Source organism: Aquila chrysaetos, chromosome 22 (assembly GCF_900496995.4).
Source record: "Aquila chrysaetos chrysaetos chromosome 22, bAquChr1.4, whole genome shotgun sequence".
Lineage (NCBI taxonomy): Eukaryota > Metazoa > Chordata > Aves > Accipitriformes > Accipitridae > Aquila > Aquila chrysaetos.
Window position 1 is genome coordinate 15,708,828 of NC_044025.1, and position 19,794 is coordinate 15,728,621.

Sequence of the window (19,794 nt, forward strand, 5' to 3'; positions counted from 1 at the left end):
CCAGTGTTCCTGGCGGATGGATGCTCCTCCTCTCCAGAGTCCTCAGCAGTGGATGGTTGAATTGGGCTCGGAGAGGTATTTTTTTTCCTCCTTTCTCTTCCAGTGTAAGATTTTTCTTGCCCCTTCCCCAGAGTCCTTTGCTACACTCTTCTCTTCCCCAGGCAGGAATACGATGCCTGGGGAAAAGGCAGTGATTGACAGGAGAGAAACTCGCTGCAGCCTGAAGCTGTGAACCTTCAAGAGGACCATGGGGTGAATTCCAGTCATTTTTGGCACATGTTGTTTGCTGGATGACAGCAAATCCAAACTCTTAAATCATGGATTAGTCAGCGCAAGTCCCCAAGACAGTCCTCTCCCACGGTCTCAGGGACCCAGCGGAGAGGTTAGCACCAAAACCTGCAATGTTCCCAAACATCAACTCACCTCTTCGACCAGATAATTTAGCTGAAGAGCCCTTGTGTGTGTGCTTGGCAGAACAGAGAAAGCCTGGGAAGGGAGAGCTCCCGTGATCCATGGTGATGCACGTGGTCACAAATCATCTCCCTGCAAGCAATCCTCCCGCGACGTGGAGCAGTGCAGTAAGAGAAGTTCGAGCTCTCAGCACGCCCGGGGTGTCACTCCAACCGTCAGCCACCGGGCTGGGGTTTGGTCCCCACTCCCTCCACGCTCCCCAGCCCTCTCCCCGGGAGCCAGGCTCTTCCCTCGGCACTGCAGACGTGGGCTGCCTGCCAGCCTGCCTAATCTCACCCAGCTACAACATAATTACTGCCAGCGGCGAGGGCATGCAGCATAGCCCTCATGCTGCCCGGCCGCCGGCTTCCCGACAGCTAAGGGATGCCCGGGGCTGCTGTGGCAGAGCTCCCCACGCTTGGTGGGTCGAGAGGAGCAGGCATGGCACGGCCTGTGGCAGCCTCAACACCGCGGTGCAAAAAGACCTCCCCACGCAGCTAACAGATCCCAAAGCAGCTGAGGGTCTTCTTTCCCTCAAGCAGTAACTACACCCTGAAGTATGAGGATGGGGAAATATGAAGATGGTCCCCTGCATTCTCCTGGGTTGTGGAAGGCTGCGCAGCCCCGAGCAGAGGTGCCGGGACCCACTGTGTGCACCACTGTAACCTCAGACCCTGGGGTATTTGCACACTCAGGCTGAGTACACATAAATGCCTGCACAGGTGTCCCGGGAGCCTCATGTCCTTTCAAATACGATGGGATTGTTCAAAGGATCTTTGCAGCCCAAAAGCCTTTCCCAGTGGTTGGGCTTTGATTAGGCAAAAGCGAGTCTGCTCACCGGCTCTTCTGAGAATACAACAATGAATTTTATGCTTCAGGGAACAAAAATCATGTCAAAAAGCTGAGAAATGGGGCAGAGGAGAGGGCTGCCTTTTCATCGGCCCATAATCTGCTCTGCCTCAGAGAGCAGGCAGGTCCTCGGTCTGAACACCCTGCAGCTGGAAACCATACTCTGTAGCTCAACTTCTGTCATATAAGGAAGGCATGTTATCTGATCTCTCCCTGGGAGAAATCTCTAAGAAATCTGTTACCAAGGCTTCCAGATGCTCCAGTTCATCCTGCTTCATCTGGAGCGGCAACACTGACATACTTAAAAAAAGCAGCTTTTCATTTTTCGAACATCTGTTTAATTCCACCTGCATGTAACCAAAATATTTCCACTGCTCCTTCCTGCAGTGTCAAGCCTGTGTTTTGCTGAGCAGCCTCAGAAGCATCAGCATGTTGTGGTAACACTAAAGCCCCTTTTCCATTTGAGCCCCGGAGTTCACGGATGCAGCGGATTTGGGAGTCTGTGATGCATTTGGGAACTAAATTAGCCACAAAGCTGCTCAGAGGTGGGAGGGAGGATAAAAAGCTGTCTGCACCCTCTCTGAATTTAAAAGCAGGTTCTCATTTCATAACTGCTTTTTGTCCCCATATGAACATTTCAGGAATTAGTGGAGGAGCAGAGATAGCATCAGGGACAAGGTTTTGCTGAAATACCTGAGCGATCTGATACTGCAATGAGAGGCACTGGAGAAGCAGGAGGAGAAACGAGCTGTGTGGGTTGGCTTGGAACTGCGGGAGCTCTGCTCTCCTTCAGGGCAGGCAGAAGATGTGGACACTGAGTGTGTCTTCAGGACGAGGGTCAGTGAGCCAGGACAGAAGAGATCATATGGAAAAGGATTAATGGGGTTTGTTTCCTACCGAAGAGGACACACATCACCACGCTTCAGCTCCTGGCAGAGCTGGGAGCAGGTAGGGACAGGGCTCTACTCGGGGCAAACTCACAGGGCTCATTTGATTAGTTGATTAGCACCGAGGAGGGTTTACCCCTTCCACTCCCTTCCCACCCCTGGATCTCCCTCCAACACACAAAATCCCCTGGTCATCCTCATGTCAGGGCAGAAGGACTCTGGGCAGCTCGGCAGGGTTCCTCTGGGCAGACACCAGCACCTCTGAGCCCAGAACCAGCCCCTGCATTTAGTTGCCGTTTCTGCAAGTCACCGCACTCAAAGCTTTGCTAATTTATTAGAGGGTTGCTTGTTGTTTGTGTACCGAGCCAGCTAGAAAACAGCTTCTGCAGAAGAGCATAATTGCAGTCAGATAAGCTCTTCAGAGCCGGGATTGCAAAAATACGACACATTGTACACCAGCAGTTGTCCAGATAAACTAGAAATCTGGATGAGTTTTTGGGTAAGAGCGTGTTTCCCGGTCTGTCACAGACTCCTTGTCTGACTTTGGGCAAATCCCTTGATGTCTCTCAGTTCCCTGTAAGTAAAAGAGGTGATAAAAATGCTTCACTCCGGCACAGACACACACGGAGCAGTGGGCTACATGCACTACGGGAGACTGGGTGCTTGGATGTGCCTTGCTAGGACAGCTGAGGGAAGACACTTTTACCCCGAGGGATTTCTTTCTAAGTTGCCCATTTCATTTAGGCAGCATGTTCTGCGATCGGGGTCTTGCTCTCCCAGGCTGGATACTCCTGCTTCATAGTCTCATGGTGAAGTTACAAATCTGTGGCCAGTCTGTCACTCTCAAGACGACAAACAGTGCTATAAATGTTGGGTTGCAGCAGTGAGAGCAGGCAGAGATGGATGAGCTGATGGCAGCCCCAGCCTAAACTCTACCTAAGTGTCAATACTGAAGGCGATGCAAGTGCCTGGGAAAAATTGAGGGTATGGCCTGTTTTCTATGGGCTTCATGCTGCCGAAAGGCACCAGGTTGCCAGGAGCTGAGCTCTGGTGCTCAGCACCGCCGTAAAGGCAGCAGCATCGCATTTGCCGCTTCACTACCTCGCTTCCTCTTTCCCAGTCCCGTGGTGACCCACATTAGCTGTCAGCACGGAGCAGCTTATCCACGCCACGCTCAGCTCCGTGGTGCTGGGCCGGCGGCAGTGTCGGTGCACACGGGCACTGCTGGTGGCTTTTCACACCGGGGCAGGAGGGTCAGATCCACTCCCGATACAAAGCCAGGGATTTGGCTCCGTGTTCCCCAGAAACTTGACTCAGAAGCCACCGTCTGACACTGAGAGATAGGTATGACACCGAGTCCCCCAGGAGAAAGAGCAGAATCCCCAGGGTACGAGCAGAGCATGCACAAGCTGAGCGGAGACTGTGCTGGAAAGCACAAAGCCTTATAAAGGCAGTGCTCTGGGTTTGTCCTTCTTTCAGCTCTTCCAGGCGATGAAAAGGACGGCTCACAACCCTAATTAACTGGAACATGCTAATACCACTGAGCTTCCCTGGCCAGCAAATTTGGCACGAGGCATGTGGGACACTTTCCAAACAACTGCTCAGGGGAGCACGTGCCTGCAATTTATTATTCAATGAGCAGTGTTTCCTCTCTGCCTCCACTGAACAGCTCAAACCAGACACATGAGGAAGGTGGGTCTGGAGCCTGCAAATCCACTTCAAAAGCCATTTCATGCTGGAGGGAGAAGAGACTTATTTCTCCCCTGGTGCTAAAGGTATTTAAGGTGCCAGGGGAAATACAGCTTTGCACAGCATTACCTCTGTGAGCACTCAGGGCTTTCAAATGCTGCAGCATGTGGTGCTCAGCTTCCAGCAGGGAAAACCACATTCCTTCAGGGTGACATTCACTCTGGGCAGAAGATGCACAGCCTCCCATGACACCCTCGTTCGAGAACCAGAGCGGTGTGCGTCGTCATTTTGCAGAGCAAAGCAGAGGAGCGCAGCCAGCCCTGGTAGCCGGAGAAAGGGGAAAGGTAGCAGGGGCCCTGGCACCACGTCTCCGGGATGGGTTGTTCCCTGTCCTGGGCAAGGCAGTGCCTCAGCTTATTCCCCCTGAAAAGGAGGGAGAAGGAACCTGCCTATCTCCTCTTACAAATAAATCAGTCTGTGAACCTTGAATGAGGAGCAAAGAGCAGGGTTCTGAAAAAGATCCATTCATCCCCGTGGTAAGATCATCACTCTCGGTGTTTACCGTGCTGTCAAAACCGGAGGCAGAAGACGCAGCCGCCTGAAGGCCACCGCCTGCCGCCGGCCTCGGCTGCAGCCTGGCTGCCTCCCACGGCGGCCCTGGCCCCGGCGCTGTTCGGGACAGCTCCAGCACCACCACAGCCTCACCAGTACAGACGCTGGGAACGGGTCAGAAGATTTCTGCAATATTCCCAGGACCGCACTGGTTTGACCACTCATCCTTCCTGTACTCCTGCCCATCACCAGCAGCCTCCTTCGTGCCTGTGCATTCCTCATCCTCGGCTGGCCTGCCCCTCACCTTCGGCATCGCCCGCGGCCATCAGCTGCGTGGCCAGGCATGGCACCCTGTGCTTACAGAGGGCACGTCCCTGCCCTCTCCCTCCCCATCGCATCCTTTGCAAACTTCCATTGTTACGGTGACAGCTCCAGAAGGAAAATCTTTTTTAAGATCTTCTAGATTTTTTTAACAAAGATAGAGCCACTTGAATTATTTTCCTCAAAGGAGGTGGTTATTTTACTCAATGGCAACTGAATTACTTTCGTTTTGTTTCTCGTGACCACTTTGGTAATGCTCAGGCTCTGGCTTTCACTGTGTGGCTGTAGGAAAATGGAAGGGGGAAAGGTAGAGCCGAGTGTGAAGAGCTGCTTTTAAATCCTGCCGGGGCTCACAGGAGGGTGTCTCCAGGCTGAGGCTGCCGAGCTGCAGGCAGTGATGAGTCTAAGTTTCTCCAAAATGAGTGAGATTTTAGAGCACATCTGCATCTTTCTCAGATAGCAAAGTCCAAAGTAAATAGCAAGGGGGAACATTTATGCCCAATAACCTGTGCTTTGCGTGAAATGCTGCACTGAGAGATATTGTTCTTGTGGGGTCTTCTACAGGAACATCCCTTGGCTTTTGAAGGCTGCATGATGGTAAATGAATTCTCTCCATCTCCACCAAATGGGCTGAAAACTTTCATATGTGGCATCAGGGGGTGCTGCAGAGAACTGGGCTCTGTGGCCGTCTCTAATGCAAGTAATGAATATAGCAAACAGCCTCAGACCAGCCAGGGGAAAGCAATCTGGGGATCTGATGTGACCACAGGGATGGATTTCTTGGCTATTGTGTTCTGACCGTGGAATATGGATACTAACCAACAAAAGACTTGAGCACCTTGAGCAGCCAAGCCTGTCCAGCCCATTTTTGTAGGGTTAGCTCATGAAGATCTTCCCCACATCCCTGCTGTACAGAGCTGACGTCAGAAACCTCAAAAAAACCAAACAAAACAACAACAACAACAACAAAAAATATGTGCTTCAGGCCCTGCAGAGGCAGCTTGACACATCTGTGAATGCTCAGCAGCCTCACCACGACCCAGGCATCCAAGTGCAGGAGAAGAGCATTACGGGGCATCCTTCACCTGGGGACCAGGTAATGGGCTGGCTGAGGAGCTGAGGCATGACCCATCGCGTGGAAGGCTGAGAGGACAAAGCTGTTTTGGCCAAGCAAGCCCTGTGCTGTGTGTGGAATATCAGAGGGGTTACATGCATAGCTCAGAATAAACAGGCAAACAAGTGGCAGCCAGAAATGTTAATATTTGCAGAAATGTCCTGGTTTTGGCGCCTGGGTGTGGGGAGCTGAAGGATGCTGGTGGAATGCAAATGTGGATTCCTGGCTGCCCGGAGGGGCGGCATGGGGAATCTCACATCTTGGCGTGTCAGACTGCCTGGTGCGCCGGCTCGTGATGGTTTACACAAGGAGTCCTGGGGAGGGAGACTGGGCTGAGAAGTTCAGCAGCCATGTGAATCTTGTCCCTAGGAATTCAGCTGGAAAAAAAACCACAATTAAGCAGTGCTTACCCTCCTGTGCCTGTTCCAGGACCTTTTTCCTAGCTGCCATCACCAGGGGGCTGTGGGTTAAACCCTCCCACAGCCCCACTGCCCCCAGAGCCATGCAGCATCCAAGGGCTCAGAAAAGCCCCAGTCCCATGGTGCAAACTCCCTCCCTCCGTGCAGTAGGAGATGGATTTGTCCATGCTGATCCCCAAACCTTCTCCACAAGCTCCCGGACACACAAGGGACAAAAATGACACAAACCCTTAGACCACTGGCCTTACCTGACCTGGGTCCTTTCATAGCATGTTTGGAATGTTTTGAACCTGCTCAACACCTCTCACCATCTCCATCTGGCTCTTATCTGGACCATGGTTGCCAGTTCATGGGGGTACTTGGGGCCAGTCAGACACCTTCAGAGCACAAGGCTCTGGCCTTAGCAAAACAGCAGTGTCATTCGGGCCTGGGAAGAAAATATTGGCAAATAACGGCCTACCCTTTGGTCACCCTCCTCCTCCAGCTATTTATCCAAAGATATCATATCTTGGAGCATTGCTTCATTTCCTACTCACTTTTCTAACCGAGGCCTTTAAATCATATCCCTCCAGCTGAGGTCACAGAGGGATGCGTAATCCTCATTAATGGTGACGCAGCTGTTACCTTGATTTACCTCATCCCTTCTTCTTTCATTATTTTCTTTCTGTTTGCTGCTTTCCCTTTCCATTTCTTCCTCCCTCCTGGTCTCAGCGCAGGAGAGAGCTGGCAGGAGCCCACCACAGCGGAGCCTCCTGGGGTGCAGCCTGCTTTTGGGGATGTCAGGAGTCTGGGGATTTCTCCTGGACCGGCAGCACCACACTCCCTCCTGGCCAGGGATGCCGTGGGCAGCGGGAAGGACTGGCTCCAGGCTGCCCCATCCTCACCCCCGTAGAGTCCTTCCCCTGGGGCTTGTCCAGGTCAACACGTGGAAATGACCAGATTTAATTCAGCTCCGTGTCTGAAATGTGGAAATAAGGACCGCTGAAGGGTCCCAGGGTAAGGACAGAGGATAGGACTGATAAGTCTTTTGACTGCGTTTAAAACAAAGTCCCACACGTGGGCTTTCAAACCCAAGTGCTGCTGCTCTTCGTTCCCTCACAGCCGCACCAAAACCACCATCGTGCCCCGATGTCCGTGGCTGGACGAGCCCCTGCCTCCCGGTTTCCACTCTGCAGGGGACAGGCTGGTGGGTGCAGGGGGGCACAGACCAGCGAGCACAGGAGTCACCCGCCGAGGGGCTGCCCAGCACCTCCCCATTGCAGGACCCAAGGGCTCCAGCCCCAATTTACGCCTCTGCCCCCTCCCCTGCCCTGCGGCCGGGCACCGCTCAGGCAGAGCCGTGGGGGAGAGCAGGATCCAGAGGAACCGAAGTCCTCGGTGTGTATTTGTACTCAAACCAAAGGGAGACAGGGGAATGGAAATGCAAAGCTTCTCAAACCCTCTTGAGCTTTCCTGCCTGCGTTTGGAGAGCCGACACAAGGGACTGATGCTGCGGATCAGCAGTTTCTTCCCCTTCCGCTCATGTATCGCTGGGAGCCCGGTGAAGCCCTCCAGCAGCCGGACCCACGCCACTTCCCACTTCATCCCCTTCCTTCTGTAAGGCCAAACAGTGCCTCTGACACCCGTCTCCAAGAATACATGTTTACTGCACGGAGCAGAGAACCACGAAGGGGTTTGGACCCAATCCATGAGCTTTCAGCCAGACCCTTCCCGATCCACGTTATCCTTCATCTCCCCAGTGCATAATCAGGCTCTCCAAACACAGCGTTCTCAGGTCCCAGCCCAGAGCTTGGAGCCTCCCGAGAGGAATACGCTAAAAAAAGAAAGAAAAATACTACATTGCCAACTGAAGCGAGTGCTGAAAGGAAGGAGATGCCAGGAGCACTTAAACAAGAATTCGAGACCGAGGGGACGCTCGGGTGTGTGTTTTCAATCCGCAGATGGGAGACGTGTTCATTGGGAAATGACTGCCACGCACCGTTCACTTTAGACCTCGTAGCTGATGTCCCAGAAAGTGAAATGGCCATGACGAGGACATCCCCGCCTATATTAGAACTTTCTCCTGGGACGGATGGATTACTGCAGTGCATAGTAAAATGGTGCCACTCCTCCTTTGGCTCCAAAACCTGTGTTTGCAGCTCAAACCTGCAAAGGTGGAGGTGAGCAATTTTACACGGGTGATCGGTCCTGTTGGCAGCAAGGGGAGTTATTTGGGAAAATCGAGTCAAGACATTAGGGGGTCCAGGACTCCCTTGGGTGCTGCGGGGTGTCCTGCAGCACCTGGACCCAGCTGGCAGCACCATGCCCTGGTGCAGAGCATCGCTCCCATGACAGCAGCATCCCGCAGCCCCGTGCCAGCCCCAGAGGCAGGAGATCCGCCGGCACGGACCCAGCCTGGTGCCGCAGCACTGGGATGCTCCCGCTGCTCCCGCTGCACAGAGTGCCCAGGACCAGGCTCCAGCTGGGGCTAACAGGGGAGCTGACGGAGGAGCTCAACATCAGCTGAGCTATCCCAAATTCTGCTGTTTAAGGGTGAAGCTTCAGTTATCTGGCTACAGAGGGACTCACTTTCTCCAAACAACATGCCTGCCGCTGCCCCGGGGTGTATGGAGGTGCAGACTGGGGGCTGTCACCTCCCTGGGCTCTGTAACCAGCCCCACGGGGAGGGATGAGCTCTCCAAACACAGCGCAGATGCTGATTCACAGGGACATCTCCCAGCACTGATGGCTCAGGCTGCTGGGGGAACGTAACCTTTTGCAGCACATTCCAGATCTCTGCTGAAAAGCAATTACTGATGCTTTTACCTCTGTGCAGAGCTGCACGAATAATGGACCATGGTGCTGCAAGCTGCAACAGGTCAGGGACAGCACCCTGGCTCACCCCAGGCTGAGTGTCCTGGGCTGGGCATCTTGTCTGCTGGTTTGTGTGTGTGTTAATGTGTGTGTCTATGCATAGGCTATAATGCCTCCTGGAGAAACAGCGGCAAATCCAGGAGATCAGAGGCTGGACATGGATGATGAAGCTATTTCCCTCTCAAAAGGATGCAGCTAAACAGATGATTCAGCTCCCATCCAAAATCCACCAGTTCAAAGCCAGCTATTTCTTGGGGATCGCTGGCGCGTGGCGGGAGGATGACACGTAACGCCTGCCGCTCTCCCGCTGCGCAGGCGCTGCCCACTGGCACAGCGGCTGCAGCACGACGGGCTGGCAGCGGTCACTGCTCCCGGCAAGTCCCGGCCTGTTCACACGGTGAGATCCAGCCTACTGGAAGCACAAATCTCTGTAAATGTGGGGAGTGAGGTTCTGCCGCATTAAGTCACAGCTAAGTGGAGATTGTTCAGTCATCCCTGCATCCCCGTGTCATCCCTAGGTCCCGGTTTCACCGTCCCAGTGACATTCCCAGGGGGACCCCCCTGAGTTGTGCAGTGGAAAGGGGAAAAGGGCAGCAATGGGAGCCGGTTCAGCCTGTCGGAAACAATTCCTGCCCAGCAAGTGCTTCTTGTCCCCAGCGCTCGGCGAGCAGCGGGGGCTGAGCATCTCTGTCCCACTGCCACCATGGGGACCGGAGCAGGAGGGCGCAGCCAACCCCTGTGTTGCTTAACCAGCTGGAGCAGGTCCTGAGCCCCCAGAATAACTGTGTTAGGGCCGGCAGCATATTTGGGCATGGCCTGACCTTGTTGGTGTCCACAGATGCCACTTACTTGGCTACCCAGAGGCCTCAGAGCACTTTCACAGCAGCCCGCATCCTCCCCACTCATCCACGGCACCTCTTGGAGCTCAGCGCTTTCCCTGGGGGCACCCCCAGCCCACCCCACCCCACGCACTCCAGCATCCGCGCTGCCTCCGCCAGGGCTCTGCAGAGCGATGGGGAGCAAAGAGGAGCTTCAGCTCATCTCTGCTTTGCGCCCGGGTGGTTGCAGGAGGCTGCCTGGGGTGCACCTCGCCCGCCCATGGCCAGCATCCCCCAGGACCAATTGCTCCTCATGCAGTCAGCGATGCTTAAAGGCCAAAAGTCAGCGCGGGGCTGTGGCCGAGCGTGTGACCCCGAGGGGCTGGCGGAGACAAGGGGGTGGCCGATGCCTGCAAGCAGGGCTACTGCAGCCACGTGCCACTGAGCAAGCACACAGAGCGCAAGAGAAAGCCTGGGAAACTCCCTCGGACAACCAAATGAAGGTGGGTGGAAACATTTTCTGCATTGATTGCACTGCTCTAATGGTGAGAGAACATAGAGCAACAGTGGCAGGAGGAGGGTGGTAGATTTTGGGGGGATGCTCTGATTCTAACAGCAGTTAGGAGATAGATGGCCTGTGCAACTGTTGCTTGTCACTGAGCCTCCCCTCCTTTTGGTTCTATTTGTTTTTTCTTGCAGCATTGAAAGCTCTTGTGATTTTTCTCACATGTCCGCCAGTGTTTGCCACTTCCCACAACATCCCAGGGCCCACCATCAGGTGACCACACAAGGCTGAAAACCCTTCCTTCTTTCTTCTGCTAACAAGCCTGCAGTCCTTGCGATTGCTGGGCAAAACCTGAAGCCGTGACCCCAAAGCATTGCTTGGAGTTGCCCTCTCGAAAGCCCCGTGACTTGGCGAGCTGGCTCAGTTCCTGCAAGCTCCAGACCTCTGGCTAAGGGAAACCGGGGAGCAGAGAGGAAGGCTTTTCCCTGGGGCTTGTTTCTAAGCTGAGGTTGCTGAATGCAGCAGCGGGGCAGCGCAGGGGCAGTGCAGTACAGGAGCAGTGCAACGCAATGCAATGCAATGAAACGCAATGCAATGCAATGCAATGCAACGCAATGAAACGCAATGAAACGCAATGAAACGCAATGAAACGCAATGAAATGCAATGAAATGCAATGAAACGCAACGCAATGAAATGCAATGCAACGCAATGCAATGCAATGCAATGCAACGCAATGAAACGCAATGAAACGCAACGCAGCGCAATGCAACTCCGCACAGCACGCGCCCTCCCTCGGGCGGCGCCCGCGAGGCCCCAGCAGCTGCCCCGGCCCCCGCACACGTGACCACGTCACATGCCGGAGCCCCTCCCGGCCCCATCTTCCATCCAATGAACGGACGGGTAGGCGGTACATCCGCAGGGTGATTGGTCGAGGTGGGCGTCAGTCCGCGGGCAGGGCGGAGCGGAGCGGAGCGGAGGTCCCAAGTTGGGAGGCTGCGGTGCGGTGCGGTGCGGTGCGGTGCGTGGGCTGGAGGGCCCCGGGGGGGGACATCGAGGGGCTTGAGGGCGGTGGGTGCCGCGGGGTGCCCGGGTCCGTACCCCCGGGAGCGGGGGTTGCGTGCTGCAGGCCGGGGTGCGCACCTCAAGCTGCACCGGGGGGTGCAGGTGGGCTCCCCTTGCAGCGGAATGGCGGCGGGGGGGGTGCAGGATACGGCCCTGCCGGGCTCTGGGGTCGAGGAGCTCCCCAGGCTGCAGGGTGGCTGCTTGCAGCCCTTGGGCCGGGTGAGCCCTTCGCTGGGGCCCTGGCAGGGACGCACGGCCAGTCCCTGTGAGCAGGTTTGCTGAAGTAATGGGAAGCGGAAAGATGTTATTCTGCAAAGGGACTGACCCTTTGCCAGGACTTTTCTCTCATTCCCACCGTTTGGGGCTTTCCAGGGCTGGATACAGCCCGAGGGGCGCCTGGGCAGGTCCTGTGCCTCTCACCCAAGGGTTGGTAACCAAACCCTGTCCCAGAGCACCCAGCAGAGCCCAGCGTGAGGGGAGGCAGAAGTCTCCCCTAGCTCAGAGGGAAGGGGATTTGGGGATGGCGGTGGCAGGAAACTCAGGGTGGTTCCCGTGTGCCAGCAGGGATGGCCGGCAGGAGCCAGGACCGGAGCCTGCGGGAGGAGCTGACGTGTGCCATCTGCTGCGAACTCTTCAGCGAGCCCGTCATGCTGGACTGCATGCACCATTTCTGCAAGGCCTGCATCCAGGGCTACTGGGAGAGCTGCAGCCGCGTTCCCTCCTGCCCCCAGTGCCGCCGAGAGTTCCCCAGCCGGGCTTTCCGCACCCACTACCTGCTCTCGGGGCTGGTGGAGAAGGTGCGGCGCTGCGGATCCACAGAGCACCGGCACAAGATGCAGGTGAGCGGCTTCTGCTCGGCTGGGGGACAAGGGGACAGGCACCACGTGAGCCCTGTGCCGGGGACCCCCGTGCGTGCCTCACCTGACCCGAGTGCGATGACATCTTTGTCTCTTCCTTACTCATTCCCTCTCCCTATTTCCTTCCAGCTGCCTGTCTTTCGGACACTTTCTCCTGTTGCATTTGTTTTCCCTCACTGCTGTGCCTGACTTCTACTGCAGCCTCGTTGTTTCTTGTGTAGGGACCGTGCAGCCAGGGGTGAGGACTGCTTGTGCCGGGTGTACTGCCTGAAGGGTCAGTCCCTGCACAAGTTGGTTCGCAGCACACAGGGTTTAAACCTTCTGCAAACAAGATATCCCAGGCTGGAGCTCCCAGTCTTAAAAATAAATTTGTCTCATTATGTGCACACTTACAAGGTTCTCAAGCCTGTGCATCAGGTGCTTTCTTCTTAGTACCTTTCTTTATAAGAAGTCTTCTTGCAGCTTCCCTCTAATGCTGGCCTCAGGAATTAGGATTGCTCCTGAATCACAGCAGAGCAGTGAAATGGTCTCCTCACCTTCTTTTCCTTGTTCCTGCAGAAGCACCTGGAAGATGCTTTGCAAGCTCGTCAGAAGGAGATGGAGAACTTCTTGCAGAGGAAGCGTGCGACGCAGGAAGATATCTGTGGCCTGACGGTAACACCCTGTGATAGCTGCTTTTTGTACAGCGTCTGGATTAATGTTCATAGAGGATCTGTGTATCACTTCAGCTGAGATTTAGCTCAGTTTCTTGTACAAATCTAGATGAATAACTATGTAGGGATCTGAACAAACTCCCCCATATGTAGGCCAAAGCCCATCACTACTGAACATTCAGTAGAGGCTTTGTGAAGAGCCTTTAAGCACTCGTTAATGCAGCATTTACAAGGTGCGTTGGTACAGCAGAGCTGAGACAGGGCAAGTGGTGAGAGCTGTCGGCTGAGCAGCCTGTTCTGGCCCTGCAGCGCTGCCGCTTTGGGAGAGGGTTAATTCTTGGAATTAACTGCAGAGAGCAGTAGACTTGTCGCCACGTTTGGATTCTCTGCGAAGCTCTGAGATGATGTGAGGAGCCTGAGTGCTCTATATGGGCTTGAGTGGCACCAGGCTGCCTACTTGTCACTGATCAATGAAGCAACAACAGCCACAGGCTGACTGCATTTCCTTCTTGAGTGATGTAAAAGTATTAAAAGCCAAGGAAGGAGAGTAAGGAAAATGGAAATAGTTCAGAGGTGAGATAAAACTGCTGGGAGACTGTCTTCTGATGGGAGTCTCTGATCCCCCTGCCTGCACTGTTTCATACCTCTCTCCCACTGCCAGATTTGGAATAGACCTTTGAGGTTAATGAAGAAGTATTAGCAAATAACCACATGTGGCTGATGTCCTGTTGCAGTGGAAGAGCTGACTCAGACGTGTTTCAAGAGTAAAGGAGCAAATTGCTGATCTGAACAGGGAGGCCATGCATGTCCTCTGCAGTTCTGGTGTGTCAGCACAAGCACCTGCTGGAGCAAAGGGAGGCTGGGGTGCTGTGCCGTCTGGTGAAGCTTCAGATGTACTCTGGGGGAGATGGGTTTCCTGCTGGTAGAAAGGGATGTGCATTTCAGGAAGCACTCCTCAAGAAAATAATGAGGGCTAAGGTTGCACTTAGAGATTAGAAGCTCAAAGATTGGGAAAATAAAAAGTCATTGGCTGTCTCTTGTAAACAGGCAGGAAGGCAGTGAGAGCACCACAAGGCTGGCTGGCCGACTAAACAACTGGAAAAAAGTGACTTCTGAAAAGAGCTGAATGGGATTTTATCAGCCTTAACTACAGAGATTAGTTTGTGCAGCTCCCCCGTCTCTCCCGTACAAACAGAAGCCCTGAGAGACAGAGGTATCGGAGAAAAAGAACAAGTTGCCAGTGTCAGGCAGCTCTGTGCGGAGTCTGGCACGATTTGAAATAAATCCTAACTAACCTGAACAGCTGAGTCTGCAGCTCCAGAAAAGCAAAAGAGCTCCAGTATTGCACACAAGCAAATTCCTGGTGGTGTGGGAGAGGGCTGTGGGCTCCCACTGTGGCTGTGTGCAAGGATTTTTTTTTATTATTATTATTATTTTTTCCCCCTTTGGCTCTGCAACCTTGAAAGTTGTCCTTGTGTCCTGTTCTCTATCCAAGAAGTTGTGGGTATGTCTGAGACTCTTTGATTTCCCAGACTCTGTAAGCAGGGTAATTGTCACGACCCAGACTGGACAGACCAGGGAGTCGTGTTTAATTCGAAATTCCCTCGGGCTAAATTAAGGTGAAACGACACCAAATGATCAGTTAAAGATTTTATTCATGACAGAAGCAAACTGAACTGGGGAGGTGTGGTAGTAGGTGGCAGGGTTTCTCACAACAGGAATTGGCATAAGACTACTTCTGTAAACTGTGTAACCATACATACCAATTCAGGGAATAAGGAGATCCCTCCGGTTGAGTCACGAGGTTCAGAGCAGACCCCCTTGCTTTCCAGACGCCTCCTCAGAGAAGGGTCTAGGGGCGGCTGGATCTACTCTTAGTCTCAGACTTGGCCAACGGTTTATATCTTGAAACGGATGAGGTGTAGGGATTGTGGAAAAGGAAAAGGAAAGAGAGAAGAAGACAGAGAAAAAGGAAGAGAGAAAGATTTCACCGGTCCTGGGTCCAGTGTTGGTTCAGTCAGCTGAGGTGTCAAGTCAGCTGAGGGGTCCAGTCCCGGTGGGCTTGCACACCTGAGCTTCAGTTTGTGTCCTTTTATCGTCCTTGCCCCTCCTTTGGGCGGGCACCCGAACTTGTCAGGTTAATGAAGTTTGTGAGCCTTTGGGTTTGGGGGTCGTTTGTGGAGTAATTTCTCCTTCCCTGCAGACACGGCCATTGTTTGATCTTTGTATCAGAACCGCTTATCAGTACAGGGAGCTGAGCACCCTCCAGCACGCCCTCCCCCTCCTGTTGCTGGTGTCTGAGCTGATGGGCTTTTCACCTTGGCTCCTTGCTATGCAGGGTTTGTCTTTAAGCAGAACTTGCCCCACCACAATGTTTGAGACATTAACTCTTTCAGTCTCTCACAGTAATGGGCCCAGCCATCCTGTGCACCTCCTTGTGTGTTGTAGCTGCCAGAATCATCTTCTGCCTTTTCCCTCTGCTCAGAAGGTGTCTGGGGAGTTGAACTTCAAGATCCGGGCAGAGTTTGCCCGCCTTCATCAGATCTTGGAGGAAGAGGAGAGAGCTGTGCTGGCAGAGCTGGGTGAAAAGGAAGAGCAGTCGCTGGCACAGCTGCATGGGGACGTCCACCGGTTGGAGGAGGGAATGTCGGTGCTGCAGAGGGACATAGAACGCATAGAGCAGACCCTGAGCAAGATGGAAGAAGTCTCGTTGCTGGAGGTGAGTGTGCTTGGCTGACCCTGGCAGGAGGCTGAGGGATGTTTCAGGATCCCAGTTTGGGATGGGGAAAGTTCTAAATGACAGCACTAGGCTGTACCTGGAAGTTGTTCTCACTTGCCATCCCTCTGGATTATCGACCCCAATCCCTTGGAGTCTGGAGGCTTTAGCCACAAGGGATCTGGTGATCTCTCAGATGTGGTGGGTCTTGGGAGCCTTACTCCTTCTCTGTCACCCCTGTGAAATTGCCTTGGCACCAGTGTCCCATCAGTTTCCCCCAGGGTGTGGGTCCTGGTAGGTTGGTTTCCTCTCTCTCTGCTGCATGACAGCAGGAGGCAGGACAGGGAGTTTATTTGTGCAGCTGCATGAATTACAGACAGTGACTGCTAATTCTCTCTGCTCCTCACTGCAGGTGGAGAGCCTGGATATCAGGTACGTGTCTGGCATGAAAGAAGTCAATTCCCTTTTCAGGAGCTTATCTCTGTCCCTGGCTGGGGCCACACGGGGAGGGATCTTATCTCAAGTTTTAAAAGCATCACAAATCGCTCAGCGAGCTGCTGGTGCTGTGCCACGTGGGGGCTGGTCCCCAGCATGTTGGACGCTCTTCCCAGGGAGCATGTATGTTTAGATGGCTGGGCTGGAAGAGCAGGTGGAGGAGACATGCTGGTTTGGAATGGATGCAAGAGCCATGCATGCTGCAAGCAGGAGCAAGGCTGATGCTGCAGACTTGGGTGCTTTGGCATTTCTGCCCTTTCTTAGCTTCTTAAAACTCACAGGGCTGCAAAACTGACCCCGAGGTGCAGGTTTGTCTGAGGCTGCAAGTAGCTGAGGGCCAGAACTGCCATAGGGGAGTGTGTCCCTGTCTCCTCCCTCCCTGGGAGCTGCAGTGGGATGCAGCCTGGCTCCGCAGGCCTGGTCTGTTCACCCGTGCAGGAGTCCTGTTTGGGTGTGCTGGGTGCTGGTGTGCCATGGGTCACCGCTCCATGAGCGGTGCTGCCAGATCTGTCTCGGTCCACAACACCTCTGCCCCGAGCCACTTGCCATGCTGGGGGTAGCACTGCAGCAGGCAGAGCAAGCAGCTGCCAGGGAGGTTCGTGTCCCATCTTTACCAAATCTGTCACATGCCGGTAGCATGGTGCAGTCCTGACCACGCTCTTCCCACGTGCCTCGCTAGCGGCACAGCGGAGCGGTTGACTGCCATTCTCTCTGCTCCAGGCCCTCGGTGCGCGTTGAGACCCAGCCTGCCTTCAACCTGGAGCACTACAGGGACAGCCGCAGCGGCCCCTTGCAGTACATCTTCTGGAGACGGATGCTGCAGTCCATCTGCCCCGGTGAGTGGATCGGTGTGAGGGATGGATGTGCTGGATGCTGGCAGGGCCGGGGATTCTCTGCAGAGGGAATATGCAACGGGTAAAATGCCATGCTCGATGTCTCTACAGCTCCTGCCCCACTCACCTTCGACCCTGAGTCAGCCCACCCCAACCTGGTCTTCTCCAGAGACCTGACAGCAGTGACAGAGAGGAATCAAGCCCAGCCTGTCCCCAGCAGCCCCCGGCGCTTCCGTCAGTGCGTCAACGTCCTGGGCTCACAGACCTTTGACAGTGGCCGGCACTACTGGGAGGTCTGGGTGGGCAGCAAAACCAAGTGGGACCTGGGGGTGGCCGCCGAGGCTGTGGACCGGGCGGCAAAGGTCAAGCTGTGCCCGGAGAATGGCTACTGGACGCTTCGCCTGCGGAACAGGACGGAGTACTGGGCCACCGCCACCCCCTGGGTGCGCCTGACTCCCCAGCGGCCCCCCCGGAAAGTGGGGGTCTTCCTGGACTGCCAGGAGGGCACTGTCACCTTCTTCAATGCCGGGGACATGTCCCACCTCTTCACCTTCCACCAGGTCTCTGCGGAGAGATACTGCCCCTTCTTCAGCACCTGCTTCAGCGACGGGGGGGCCAACATGGAGCCCATGCGCCTCTGCCACCTGGCCCTGTGAGGGATGAGGAGGAGCGGGGAGCTTTCGGGACACCAGGCTGGCTCTTTGTCTCTGCCGGCTGGCTGCCGGGGGCCATGCTGGAGGCCAGTTTTGCACACACGGACGTGGTGGGTGTTGGAGGGGCTGTTTTGGATTCAGTTTTGAGAGGAAGGAGGGGAATAAGTCTCTTCCGAGCTCCCGTCTGCCCTCCCTTCTCTGTGCCATGGGCTGCGGGTGCCACGCTGCATTCCCGGAGGTGCCTGGCACCCCTTGAAGAACAACCTTCCGTGCCTGAGTATTGCACAGTTCAGTAACCACAGCCACAGGACTGCAGTGGAGGTGGCAGCAGGCTGCTTGCACCTCCTGTCCCTCCATGCTCCAACCCGTAAACCCTGTGGAGGAGGGCACTGGTTCCGGAGCACCATCGGGTGTCTCCTGACACTCAGCTCTGAGTCCCAGCGATGGGCTACCTCTGCCCGAAGAGCTTCTTGGGGAAGGGCTCCGGGCTGGCGGCAGAGGGAGCTCGGTGAACGATGTGGGACCCACTATGGGGCATGGCGGTGCTGCCTCCCTTCTACTTGATCACAATTAAAGCTCATTAGACAAACCACTGCCTGCTGGACCTGCTCATGGCTTGCATGCTGGGGGAGGTGGAATCTGTGGCACTGGGGTGTAGCACAGCCTCGGGGAACAGAGCAGCCCCCTGGTCCCTGCTTCCAGCCCAGGCTCCTTCTCTCCGCTTGCAGCACAGGAGGCACGAAAGAGCCACTGCTCTCACTCAGCCCTTCCCTTGGAGTGTTTCCTGCACATCTTGCAGCGGCTCTTGGTCTTTTGCTTACCCCTGTGTCAGGCTGCTTGGGAACAAGGTGGGGGTTTGGCAGCCCCGTGGGGTAGGGAGGTCTGTCTGAGCCCAGCCCTGGCCTTAGGCTCCTGGGTTTTAAGATTTGGTCTCCTCTGGCCTGGCTGGGTCTTAAGGATGTGTAGATGTGAAAAAGGCAAAAGTCCCATTTCAGGCTAACTTCACAAAAGCCCAGGCAGCCTTTGCTGCTGGGAGCAGGCGGTCCCAGCATGGCTCTTTGCCCCACTGGGACCCCACTGGCAGCCCTGCCCCTGTGGGAGGGTGGCCTGGGGCTCATGGGGGGGGGCAAGTCGAGTGGATTTGGCTGCTGCGGTTTGTGCTGGGGGGGTGCTGGCCATGTCCCTGCCTTGCTCACGAGTCACCAGAGTCGACTTGAGACAGGAGGTGCTGGGGTGGGTCCGAGCCTGGCTGGTGGGAGTGATGGGTGGGAGGGAGGATGGCAGTGCCTGGGGTGGGTGGAATTGTCATGTTTATCCCACTCAAGTCCATTCCAGGGTCAAAGCAGAGGCCAGAGCTACCCTGATCCTGTGTAGCCTCGGTGCTGGCTGGAGCCTGCAAATTCCTCCTCTGCAGAGGCTCAACTTTCTGTGCTGTGGAAAGGGCTCGGTGTGAGGGCTTTCCAGCTCCCACAGCTGGGCACAGGGACACTTGTCAAAGCAAGTCTTTCACTGGTCATCCCCCTGCCCAGCGGGGATGGGACAGGGGACCCTGTCCTCCCACAGTGCCACGAGTGACATTCCCCCGTCCTCTGCATCACCACTGCAGTGTGCCAGGGCTGGGCTCTGCTGTAGCACCTGGTTTTGGGGTTGCTTAATGCCTGTGCCAGGGCAGGAAAAGACTTTGTGCTCAGCCGGAGGGGAGGATGATCCACGCAAGATGCAGGCAGACATGCCCTCCTGTGCAGAAGCACTAAGCACCCCAGGGCTCTGCAGGCATGGGGTGGAGGTGGGTGCAGAGGGGATCCAGTTATTGGGAAGCTGCTGCTCTGTGCAGCCTTACTCGGGGGTCGGGTGTGCTTGGAGGGGATGCCAGGGGTTTCTGCTCCCTCCCGGTCCCCAGCTGGGCTTTAGCTGGTGGGCGAGCTCTGCTCCCTCCCTGCTGAGCCCCTGGGCTGGACTCAGCCTCCTCTCCCACCTCCTGCCTCATCCCCTCGCTGCCCTCCAGCCTCAGCTGAAATAAGAGTAGAGAAGAAAGAGCTGCTGGCTTGGAAATGCTGCTGTGAGCGG

General features: G+C 55.3%; 1 protein-coding gene across 9 annotated transcripts; it reads left to right on the forward strand.

Annotated features, from left to right (window-relative positions):
• Positions 1 to 2,043: 2,043 nt before the first annotated feature.
• On the forward strand, positions 2,044 to 18,316 carry LOC115334294 (zinc-binding protein A33-like). Of its 9 annotated transcripts, XM_029998339.2 has the most exons (8): positions 2,044 to 2,055; positions 9,579 to 9,582; positions 12,085 to 12,359; positions 12,936 to 13,031; positions 15,516 to 15,749; positions 16,159 to 16,178; positions 16,962 to 17,077; positions 17,186 to 18,316. In XM_029998339.2, the coding sequence occupies exons 3-8, from the start codon at positions 12,087 to 12,089 to the stop codon at positions 17,728 to 17,730; spliced, it is 1,284 nt and encodes a 427-aa protein (XP_029854199.1). In that variant the 5' UTR covers positions 2,044 to 2,055; positions 9,579 to 9,582; positions 12,085 to 12,086; the 3' UTR covers positions 17,731 to 18,316. The 9 variants fall into 9 exon arrangements, with proteins under 9 accessions (XP_029854199.1, XP_029854197.1, XP_029854196.1 ...); XM_029998337.2 differs by lacking the exons at positions 2,044 to 2,055; positions 9,579 to 9,582 and adding an exon at positions 11,414 to 11,435; XM_029998336.2 differs by lacking the exons at positions 2,044 to 2,055; positions 9,579 to 9,582 and adding an exon at positions 11,422 to 11,456.
• The last annotated feature ends 1,478 nt before the right edge of the window (positions 18,317 to 19,794 follow it).

Excerpts from the sequence above, each read along its gene's own strand:
- LOC115334294 (XM_029998339.2), top strand. The coding sequence starts at position 12,087 with ATGGCCGGCAGGAGCCAGGACCGGAGCCTGCGGGAGGAGCTGACGTGT. Across the intron at positions 12,360-12,935 it reads AGCACCGGCACAAGATGCAG|AAGCACCTGGAAGATGCTTT; the intron begins GTGAGCGGCTTC and ends TTGTTCCTGCAG. Across the intron at positions 17,078-17,185 it reads GCTGCAGTCCATCTGCCCCG|CTCCTGCCCCACTCACCTTC; the intron begins GTGAGTGGATCG and ends ATGTCTCTACAG.